The sequence below is a fragment of the Trematomus bernacchii genome, unplaced genomic scaffold, assembly GCF_902827165.1.
Source record: "Trematomus bernacchii unplaced genomic scaffold, fTreBer1.1, whole genome shotgun sequence".
In the NCBI taxonomy this organism is placed as follows: Eukaryota; Metazoa; Chordata; class Actinopteri; order Perciformes; family Nototheniidae; genus Trematomus; species Trematomus bernacchii.
The window spans coordinates 1,501,659-1,513,526 of NW_022987513.1; the positions used below are offsets into that span (position 1 = coordinate 1,501,659).

At 39.7% G+C, this 11,868-nt stretch overlaps 1 protein-coding gene across 1 annotated transcript; it reads right to left on the reverse strand.

Moving 5' to 3' along the window:
- Window positions 1–2,109: 2,109 nt before the first annotated feature.
- Window positions 2,110–11,122, reverse strand: ska2 (spindle and kinetochore associated complex subunit 2). Its single transcript, XM_034114189.1, has 7 exons — window positions 11,055–11,122; window positions 6,679–6,771; window positions 6,101–6,277; window positions 5,399–5,464; window positions 4,754–4,796; window positions 4,088–4,214; window positions 2,110–3,192 (listed from the first exon to the last, which is right to left on the reverse strand). The coding sequence occupies exons 1-7, from the start codon at window positions 11,085–11,087 to the stop codon at window positions 3,066–3,068; spliced, it is 666 nt and encodes a 221-aa protein (XP_033970080.1). The 5' UTR covers window positions 11,088–11,122; the 3' UTR covers window positions 2,110–3,065.
- Between the last annotated feature and the right edge of the window lie 746 nt (window positions 11,123–11,868).

The window sequence follows — 11,868 nt, forward strand, 5'->3', positions numbered from 1 at the left end:
GCAAATAGCTTTTATTACTTTCCTAAGCACCCCATGGTGAGTAGCAAACATCTAAAGTGATGTATCATTAACAGTAAAGTATAGCAGCACTGTGGGGCTGCGGCTCCTTCACAGTAAAAGCCACATTGTGGTTTACCAGCTCTATGCTTTTAATGTGAAGCAGCAGGAGGTCACATTAGAACTAGCTTAATCTATCCGGCTGTGAGAGTTCATACTTATTCTCATCAATTCAATCAAATGACTGTGACACAGTCCTGTGAATGTTGTGCAGGGGGGGGGGGGGGGGACTCCATCAGTAACAATGAATATCATATACAGACAGCTTTCTGAAAATACCTTGGGCTTCAAAAACTGTAATGGATCCTTATAATCAATTTACTTTGTTTTGAAATATCTGTTGACATGTGTTCTTTGTTATCTTTTTTAAGTTCTTAAATATAAATAATAGATTTATCTACAACTAGTTCAAAATTTACGGAAGAGGATTGTAAAATGTTTTCACATCCCCCAAATATTCTTTGGGGGATGTGAAAACATTTTAAGATTTGTTTTAATTCTGACTTTAATCTCAGAATCGCACCGGTAACTTTCTCGAACAAAATAAATAAAAGTCAAAAATATATTTGTTTTAGTTCTGAGTAAAAGGAAGAAAAAAAAGTTTTGTTCTGAGAGAAAAGTCAGAATTCTGACTTTTTTTCTCCCAAAAAATATTTTTTTTTAGTTCTGAGAAAAAAGTCAGAATTCAGAATTTAAAGTGTGAATTCTGACTTTTTTTCTCAGAACAAAAAAAAAAAAAATATTTCATGTAAAAACTAAACTTGAATTAAAATGCATTAAAAATATCAAAAGTATAATTTTATTTACCACCCTCACCACTGCCCAGATGTTAAAAGCTTTATGCATTTGGCTTTGTTTCCCAGCTGTGGGGTCAGAAGTGGAGGAGGAGGAGGAGGAGGATGAAGAAGAAGACATTGATGACAGGAAGGAAATTGCAGGCAATGTTGAAGAAGGAGGAGACAACGTGTTGATGAAGATCCGTAAGTAAACAGACATGACAATGAAGCAAATAATCCAATGTCTGGCCTTCAAAGTGGAACAGTAGTGTGTGTTTACTGCCACTAACTCTAAAAGTCTTGGATGTATGTGTGTGTTCAGGTGAGCTCGCTGCTGACCCAGTGGCTGCCCAACAGACAGAGCTCAGGGTGTCTCCAGGCTCACAGAGTCCCAGTGTCTTTGATGACACCAACAGGTGTGTTTTTTTTAGACTTTTTTTGTCATTCATGTCATCTGCTTAACTTTTGACCTTAAAAATACAGAATTTCAGGATTTCAGACTTTGGGGCGAGTCTTTGTAATGCAGCATGAGTGTGTGTTTGTGTGTTCTCTTTTCAGAGCCCATTCAACACTAGATGACGTGCTGCAGGGCTATTTAGAGGAGGGCACCACAAAGAGCCCAGTTGCAAGTAAAAGTGTCACCAAATTGTGAGTGTCACGTACAACCCGGCTGCACAATTATTGTAAATCTAAGAAATCACATAATGGAATAGTGTAATATTCAAACTGGAGGAAACACAATACTTGTCAAAGGTTAAATATGTGTTAAAATACCAGTTTGAATAAATGGGGAGATGAAGATATCCCGATGCATATTTGTTTCGTACTGATAAAAAAAAGCACACTTAAATAATGTTATATACGTTTTAATGATAATGAGAATTATGATTCAAAATGAATAAATCCCCTTATATTGTCAATCATATCGCAATTGCATTATAGGTCCAAATAATTGCAATCTTTTTCTTTTTTTTTCACAAATCGTGCAGCCCTACACGCTGAGCATGGTTTCAGTGCCACTAAAAGTAATTTTTCTAATTCTATTTCAGTTCATATACTTATTATTTAATTTGCAGGGTAGAGACAGCTCAGTTAGTCATGCAGCATGGCAGCTGTTCATCTGTCTAACTGCTACAGCACAATAGAAAACATGAACTAATGCAGTGCCTCCCTTGTTTAGGATTCAGCTGTTTGAAGGACAGGCTGAGGGTGATGAGGATGATGATGAATGAGAACCAGCAGGAGACCATTCACACACTCACAGCTCAACAACCTGAAGAATGTCCCAACTGGTAAACTTTATTAAGATGTATACATAGTGTGCTTAAGAAACACCCGGGCTAGACTAAAAAAAAAAAAGATATGCACACACACACGGCAAGTCAAAGATAGGAAAGAGGTATTTTACAAACAGCAGTTTCCTTATATACAGCACCTGTAATATAATTAGGTTATCACATGTATCCGTTAGCTACCATTAGCAGTTATATTACCATTATCAATCGTATTTACAAACAGTTTTATTTGAAATAGACTTTATATCCAAAGTGCAAGAATGCAAAATCTTCTTTTCCATAACAAACTCTACATTTGATTCCAGAACTGAATAAGAAATGTGTTTTATCAAACAACTTAAACAAAATGTACCTTTTTTATCAGTACAGGAGGAGTGTGTGAGGACCAGGCTCAGTGTTCATCAGTCAAACCAAGGAAGTGTTCTTTGAGGTGTGTTTCTTTGAGTTATTTACAAGAGCATTTGGCTTGTTGGTTACGAGTACTAAGGACAGAGCTGTATTCATTGACATTTCAAAAATGTGTTCAGAAATTCTGTAAACTAATCAGTTTTTATGGAGCAGGTAAAAAGATTCTGCCGTCTTCAACGTTAGAGCCATTGAAAAAGAGCCATTTTGTTTTTTTACATTGTGCTGTATAAGAATGTTTTATCAATAATTGACCCTATTTATCTTAACTTAAAATCCTTTGACAAAGTTCTTGAGTGATGTGTTAGCTGTAGATGTCTCTTAATAAAAAAAAACAGCTGCAGCTTGAGCATTTGAATACCCATCATGCTTCAAACCTGTTGAAACCTCAACAGGAAACAGCGTGAGGGCTGAAAACACGACCAATGTACCCACAAACATGTAGGGGCCCTCAGTATCTTTACTACTCCAGATGGAGCAAATCCAGACACCCCCCCACCCCTCACTCAACAGTCTCTGGGGGCCGGGGGCCTCACATGACGAGGCGGACGTGGCCCTTCCTGTCCAGCTCCACCAGAGAGAGCTGCTGCAGGGCCTTCAGCTTGGCTTCGCTCACCTTCATCTTCATCTGCTTCATCTTCTGCACACTGAGGGGGGCACTGCAGGGGGGGGGGGAGACACACACAGCTGATCATGCCAACAGCAGGCTTTTCAATCACATGATGCAGCTAATGTGCACATACAGTGGTGCAGTGATTACATATTTTCTACTTAAGGCTCAGTTGGATTTTTCCATTGGATTTCATAAAATTGCAGGAAATAAGATCTTATCCAATCACACCTTCATGATACATAATGTTCAGCCGGATAATCTCCACATATTAACACTACAGCATTGTTTTTGAAGCGTAAATGCGATCACAAGAATACAAAAGTTAACAATAGCTTATAAACAAGCTACATCACGGTCACATAACTTCACATCCGCTAAACTAAAGGCGGCTAATGTTCAGCGTTTAGTAGTCACACTTGTTAGCAACCGCTGTATTTTTGACACATAGAAGCTTCAGACATTCACCAGTGGAGTATTTATTCTGATGACATTTTTGCCATAGAACACAAAGTGAAATCCCCTTCAGCTTGGGTGACAAATGCCCATGTTTGTACTAGTGTTTGTTATCATTATTTTAGATGTGATGGAGCAGGGTATACCTTTATTAGAGATGCGTCTGTTGTTTTTAGAATGTGCGTCAGGATGGACACCTTGTCTTTATCTGCAACCTAAATCCACCTGCAGGTACCAATAAATAACCTGAACCTTAACTAAAGACCTTAGTTCAGACATCTAACCAAAAACATGTTCAAACTAAACTTAAAGACGCGAGAACCGAAAGTGGTCAAATGCTAACTCATTTCCAGAGTCAGGACTCATTCCTGTACTACTCTACTAGTCTTGCCAACAGATATACATCTTCATACAAAGGCATCATTCAAACGTAGATATTAAGATGTTATTGTGCTGAAAATAGAAAAGAATGGGTGTATTGTCTCGACCTGTCTGTGCTGCTGTGCTGCTGCAGCTGCTGGTAGAAGGTGTTGAGGTCGGAGAGCTTGAGGTTGGCGCGGACGCTGAGAGGGAGCGACTCAAACATGGCTTCACTCAGAACCTCATACTCACAGCCTGTGGACACACACAGATATCAGCCACAGTTTGACTTCCCACTCATACCAAGTGACATCCTAAACCAAGTAGTGGTGGCAGGAAATGGGTTATAAAACCATCCAACAGCTGGTGTACTAGATACTGACCATGTGTAACACTGATTGAGTCTGGGTTCCATGACACTACCCAGTACCCACACAAGATAAACATGTCATTGTGTCCTACAGACGTTAACAATATACAATATACCCTTCTTACGTGTTGCTCTGATTGTTACAGTAAGTGTTGTATATCAGGGACTGTTGCATAAACCAAAAGAAAAGACCAAAAAGCTGTTTTCAAAAAGGTAATGTAGGGAAGAGGATTAGGGCCACGTGGAAAATGTTTTGAGTTCTGAGATTAAAGTCAGAATACTATATTTTTTAAAGTCATAGGATCACCAACACTTTACCAGCTCCTCCTGAGGGGAACAGGACTGCCTGTGCAACATTTCTGAGCATCCTATTCAACAGTTCAGGCTGGACGGACAGTATAGTGTCAGAGAGTGGGGGACTCACTCGGTGGCTGCGGGGTTTCAGACACTGCTGCAGCAGGAGGCGTCTGAGAGAAAAGCAGAAATCTTTAGTGTGACAATGGCCAGGGGAAGATGGGATGTGTGTGAAGAGTCTCACGATGTGTTAAAGGGAGGACAGCACACAGCTGATTCACATGGCATGAATACAACGTCAGAACCGCGATTTGTCGGTGGTTCTGGAAAGGGCTGCAGTCACTCGCCACTGGATTGTGGACGTCATTGCACACAAATACAAAGCAGGTGGTCTTGTGCTTGGGCTTTATTGTTATATGAACAGCTACAGTGTAGTTATGGCAGTGAACAACTTAAGTCCCAGGCTCCTCCAACAATGCAACATAAATATAAACAAGACATAAGTGAAATATATACAAATAGAATAAGATGAGCTATAGTCAGAATGTAAAATGAAATACTGCTTATTGTAATAATAGATAAATATGTTAGATGCAAACAAATGAATGGTATGACGTTGTGTTGCTCTACCACCTGGGGTAAAGTGGCAGTGGGGTAGAGGTCCCAAGTACATTTGGCGATATTAATATTTGACCTGCGGAGCGCGAGACGGAACAATCATCACATCTGTAGCTGGTGTTTTGTTCTAATGCAGAGGTTATTCATCATGTCTTACCTCTGTGGGCTCACTGACACCCAGCAGCTCTGCTGACTCCTGCTCTGACTCTGTCGCTGGATCAACCTGCAGCATGGTCACACACACACACACACACACACACGTCATTAAATGTCTTATTTGATGTACATTTTAAGGATAATAAGCTTGGGTAAGAAGAGTTACAGATCAATCTTTTAAAGTATTTTTTGAAGGTTTGCTGGTTGATAGATCATATGCAGACCAAGATTTCTTAGCTCCGCCCCTCCAAGAATAAGGAGAAAGCAGGTATAGGTAGGTTGGAGTTGGGGGGGATTTTTCCACACTATGCTATATCTGTTGTGTTGCTGGCTTTGTCAGTCTGTTAAAACGAGCCAAAAACATATATTTTTTAAAGCCAAAAATGTACAAGGCCTCTTTGTCATAACCCCTTAATTCAAACATTACAAAGCTATTATAAATTAAACTGCATTGGTTTTACAATTTGAAACTTTTTAGATGCAGCCTCCAGGATGAGTTTATTTTGTCTCATGTTTAGCAAATGCATCTGCCATTTGTGACTCGCATAACTTTGTATAACATGAATCTGCTGGCTCGCAAATGGCTTTTGCAAAACAGGCCAGATGACAGGAAGCATGTCCAAAAAGTAAAAGAACATCATCCACTGTGTGACATTCACAAAGGCTTAGGAATATGAAACACTCTCTGTATACAGTGTGGTACCTGCTCATCAGTAGTCTGCTGGAAGTGTTGGACCAGCTCCTTGGCCGTGTTCAGGTTGTTTCTGATGGAGTCCATGGATTCTTTCTGAGCCGCTGCGATCTCCTTCACCTGCAAGCTCAGCGCTGTGTGTTTGGCCTTGATGGCCCTCAGGTTCTCCAGCATCACCGCCGGGTTCTCCTGCAGGAACACAGTGCAGATACACACGTCTTGTGTATGGTTTCTCATGTATACTGTCAGAAGAAGTCTGAAGGTCTGAACTGAATTTTAAGTAAAAATACACTGATGCTATGTAAGGTACACAATTATACACAGGTATGATTAAACAACAGTTAAAAGTTGTTATTCATCTTTGGAAGAGTCAGACAGAGCTCGACTTACAGAACTGTTAAAAAAACAATGCCATTCCTCAATGAACTGTGTTTATATTGGAGGTTGTACAATGACATTGCGTTAACAGTGTAGTTACATGATATATAGTATTTTAACTTCAGTAGTTGACAGTTTGATGTCCTGCAGACTTCGTCGTATCTTGAGTTGTGTAAGAAAGTTAGAAGAAATGGCTGCTGTTATTCCATTACCTTAGCAGGACATCCATTCTGTAAAGTGTTGTTGATGAAGTCCAGCTTCAGACGCTTCTCAATATACTCCAGGTCTGCCTCCGACTTCAGGAACTGCAAAGACACTCAGCTTTATGTTTTGGTACTACATGCTGTGCACAAGTGTACCCTGCCTTTCTGATCAGAAGTAGGCCTGGGTTTTTCTAGATATATTAAAAAGAGCCACAGAGAATTTAAAATCTGATCTGATAAGGATGGTGCATTCAGGGTCAGTGGAGCTTTAAAGTAAAGGTGATAGGACCAACAAAAGCCATAGAGTTGTGTAGTGATGACTATAATGTAGGCCAACCCGGTCAAGTTAGCATCACAAAGGTTCTCTCCACTAAAAGCAATATGTTTTAACAATGGATTTTGGAATATTGCAAAAAATAAGATCTTTGGCAAAAACACATTTATGATACTAACCACGTTATGCTGTTTGAAACCTTAATGCAATTGCCTGAAGTAGAAATGTAAGTAGCCGCGTTCACACCAAGTACTTTCCTGTACTTAGTTCCGGCACTAAGAGCCCTGGCGCTTTTAACCCCAGGGTACTTAGTACAGATCGCGTTCACACCGGAGTACTTTTCCCTGAGGGAAGATTACAAGTACAGTAGGTGGCGGTAAGCACCTTAAAGTTGTTTGCAACCCGCTACAAAACAAGAGAAGAAGAAAAACTGATACAGGATCTGTTTAATCGCCATGTCGGTTTTCTTTATTGCACTCTCAAGACAACATTAAATAGAAATATTTTAAATGTAACTAAAGTGTCAGTTGTACATGTCAGTAAACATTGTCAATATAAAATAAAGTGTCAGTTGTACTATATAATAACAGTAATAACAATATAAAATAAACTCCCAGCTGTAGGGAGTCTCAGCAGCAAACCCACCTTTATTATATATCTTCCTGAGACCCACTGCATCCGTCTGCCATAAACACTATGCAAACATACATGTTAGTTTTGGCCCATAGTGGACTCCATGTTGTGTTGTGTGAAATGGGGGGAATTAAAAGTTTAGGTCAAATAATATTTAAAATTATATAAATTGTCATATTTGTGTATGTGCCCCTGCCATTCCCCCACAAGGTTGCAACATTGATGATAAATAAATGACAAATAAAGCTTTGCCAGTTTATAACCGATGAAACATGATGGTATCAGAATAATCACTTACATGTGATGTATAGGATGCTACACAGGTCACAAAAGATAAAGTGTCAGGAGAAATAAGCTTAATCGCCATGTCGGTTTTCTTTATTGCACTCTCAAGACATAACATTAAATAGAACAATTTTAAATGTAAATAAAGTGTCAGTTGTACATGTCAGTAAACATTATATATAAAATAAAGTCATAACAGTAATAACAATATAAAATAAACTGTCCCAGGTGTAGGGATATTCCCAGCAGCATGCACACCTTAGTGCAACGTTGTGTGTCGTGTGTCAGTATTTACAAAAACTATACCAAATAAACTGTTATTAAATGCAGTTTGTCGCTCATCCTGCCGCTGCGCCGACGCTTCCTCATGGCGCAGCGCCCACACTTCATCCTGGTGCTGCTGGCGCTCCATCTGCTGCCTGGCGCTCCATCGAGGTGAGCATCTTGTCCTCCGTTTCCTGGGCCTTGGTGAACAGCACCATCTGATCTCCACGCAGCGACTCATTCACCACGGCACGCCGGTCCTCCAACGCCTGGGCGGTGTCAAAGAAATTCGCATCCCGTGTCCGCTTTCCTAAGAGGGGAAAATAAGCAAAATACAATATACAAGTTTAGTCGCCATGTAGTTTTACAACATACTAGGAATGTGTTTTTTGTATTTTCACAAATAGAATTAAGGTTTCACAAATCTGAAACTGTGTTATAAAGAATGTTTGGCCTCTCTGGGATAATCCAGTCCAGATTTGATGAGTCTAGGTATAGTAGTTTTAGATCAGGACCTGGTCTAATGTGGTCTACATGTAAAAAAAGCACTGAAATCTCCCTTTTTTGTATTTTCACAAATAGAATTAAGGTTTCACAAATCTGAAACTGTGTTATAAAGAATGTTTGGCCTCTCTGGGATAATCCAGTCCAAATAAATCGGCTATGCAGCGATTTAAGAGGTTCAAACACGGAGGATTGTTCCTTTTTGAAGAGTGCTTCATGTATGCTTGAACTTTGTTTAATGTTGTTGAGGCAAGTTAAACATAAAATATGATGAATATTATGAAATAAACATGATTGTGAACATCAGTTCGATGCGTAACGTTCTTTCAAGACAAAGTTACAGTGTGTGTACCTTTGCGTTTGGTTGCTGGTAAGGAGGACGACAAAGCGCTGTGATCTAGAATGCAAAGCTCACTTGTTTCCAATCCCGAGAGTTGTCCATCCTCGCCTGAAACAGACGATTAGTGCCATGAGTTAGTGAAGCAAATTACAGAAACACTGCACAGTTATTCACAAGTCAAAACGTTTTCATACAGCGGAGAATATCTAGCTAGCTAGATGTAGCTAGCCGGGGCCGGTGTTAGCCTATTATGGCTAGCATGGCTAGCTTGATCTACTGAGCAAATAAAAGTACATCTGAGACCATTATTGTGCAGATTAAAACCCCAGTGCATGTAGTTGATTTTACCTTCATCGTGGTAGTCATCGTTGGCCACTGAATCCGCCGTTTGTAGTCCTGAGTTTCTTTATATTTAGCCGGCTGTGCACAATTCCCAGGTCGAGTGAAAGCTACCGAACTGGCTTCAGTAGCATTCCCTGGGTCGCCTCCTCGGCGTAGATCTCCAGAAGCGCCGACACCTCCTCATCATTTCTTGATGCTTGCCATAACTGCTTTCAAAAACAAACACAACGCACGGAGCGTTGTGTTTTTGTAGCGAGGAAAAACAATGGCGTCTCCACACAACATTTTCAGAGTTGTACGGGCGTGGTTTGCAATTCGCCCAGCCAATCAGCACTGGGGAACTTTTGGAGCACTTTTCACCCACAGAAAAGTACGCTCTCTGAGCTGGCTCTAAAAATGGGGGTAAAAGTACCCGAGATTAAGTACGATTTTTGGTGTGAACGCGACATAAGGGGTACTCACGGAACTAAAACGCGAAAAGTACGGTGAAAGTACTCCGGTGTGAACGCGGCTAATGTTATGGTGCAGCTGCTCTCTGCAGTTTTCAGATGCTTTGACAATACTATTGCACTGCTAGCTGTCTGATACAGTAGTGCAATGAAGTCAGAGCACCTGCCAACAGCTCAAGTGTGTAGAACGCTCCCTCGCTTGTAACCATTTCTGCAGGGCCAGCAGCCGTACAGTAAAAGAGGCACTGGACAGACAGAAGATTAACCTCAGTGAGTTGTGAGTGTGTCATATATGTGAGAGGCCCAAACACCCCTACAACCTCAACCAAACACCAAAACACATTGTAAGTCCTAGAGTCATTAAAAAGGAGTAATTTACAAGCAGAGGTGGACGTACTCAGATTATTTACTAGTAAGTAAAAGTAGAAATACAGTGAAAAAACACTCCTACATCTAAAATGTACTTAAGTAAAAAGAGTATTAGTAACAGAATATAGTACCAAAAGTAAGAATACTTGTCATATTTGTAATCTTTATATTAAAGAGGGGTTTATTTGAATTACTTTATATACTATTGTGTAGCTTAACAACTTAAATAATAATAAATGATCATGTATAAGCTGATTTCTATTTTTTATTAATAATTTAAATCTGTAAAATAAATGTAATTGAGTAGAAAGTACAGTATTTGCCTACCTAGTGTAGTAAAATAATGAAGTAGCATAGTGTGAAAATACTGAAGTAAAAGTACCTACATTTTTTATTTAAGAACAGCATTTGAGTAGATGTACTCAGTAACATTTCACCACTGCTTACAAGTATTATCGTAGAAACATGAAATACATATATGTATAAGCTGTAGTGAAATGAGTGTTCCTGAACGCGCCCTGTTTCAGTCAGTCTGCGGCCAGTTGTGTTCACTGACCGCTGCTTTAATGGTGGCCATGTTATTACATGTTGAAAACAGCAGAGCTGGGAAACGATTTCACAAAGCATCTTTTTTGGCTTACGCCCGACGCAATAACAGCAACAGTTAGCTAGTGAAATGGAGGTTTTAATAAACAAGGTTGTGAAATGTACTGCACTTAGACAGGCAGCTGAATGGCGCAAATGTGTTTGAATTGTTTTTTAATACAAAGAGAAAATCATGACCCGCCTGCTCTTACTGTGGGAGGAGTAATAACTCCTCGGATATAACGAGATGCTAAACGTCTCTGAGATCGTTAACAAGGATTAAAAGCAATTTCACAAGATGAATACAAGGGAAAATATAATAGTTTTACACTGAGCTTACCATCGCCTCTAGTTTATCAACTGTGGCCTCCATGTTGAATAGTTTCCAGCCTGATGCGGGCTCTGTCATTGGCCAGCTGTCATGAATGGAGGAAGCTGATTGGACGGCTCTGCGGCTTCCACTCATTGTGGAATGGTTACATTTTTTTCAAAACAACTTTATTAACAAAGTGTATTTCATCAATTGAACACTTAAAAACGCGGTAGGCGGATTGTTTTAATTCAACTAAACAGCATACAAAACAATTTGTTTAGGATTACTGTATATAACAGCACATTCCATTTTTATGTTTTGAATGACCATTTTTAGCTTTTACACCGGTGTGGGTATTTGTTTCTGTCGGGAATTGAACCCTGCTCTTCGAGACTTGAATCTTAACTCCAAACAACTGCTACTCAAGCTACAAAACCACAATAATTTACAATTCTTTTTTTAGTTTTTTAAAATACTATCTTCCAGTTCATCTTTTGTGGGTTCTGTGTTTGAGTATTGCTGCACTCTAATGTTTTATGCCTTGCTTTACTCTGACTTGGTTTGAGGTTCAAGGTTCATTTTTGCCTTGGTACAACACAGGGTCACGCCAACATATAATTGTATGCCTATAAGCTACAAAAGACATCAAAAAACATAACTTGTTATTATAGTGAACATGGAGGATGAGTTGCTGAATAAATAAACTACTCTGTTGTCTGGTGGTAGGACAGCAGATAGCCTACTTCTGTATCTCTTGGCAGGAAGTAGCAGAGGGAACTGGCTGTGGTTGGGGAGTTTCCTTCACTAGGATGCAGACATGTGATGACCATGTATTGTGGTT

Coding starts and splice junctions, on each gene's coding strand:
- ska2 (XM_034114189.1), bottom strand. CDS start 11,087: ATGGAGGCCACAGTTGATAAACTAGAGGCGATG. Junction 4,215..4,753: donor TGAAACCCCGCAGCCACCGA/GTGAGTCCCCCA, acceptor GTGTGTCCACAG/GCTGTGAGTATGAGGTTCTG. Junction 3,193..4,087: donor CAGCACAGCAGCACAGACAG/GTCGAGACAATA, acceptor CCCCCCCTGCAG/TGCCCCCCTCAGTGTGCAGA.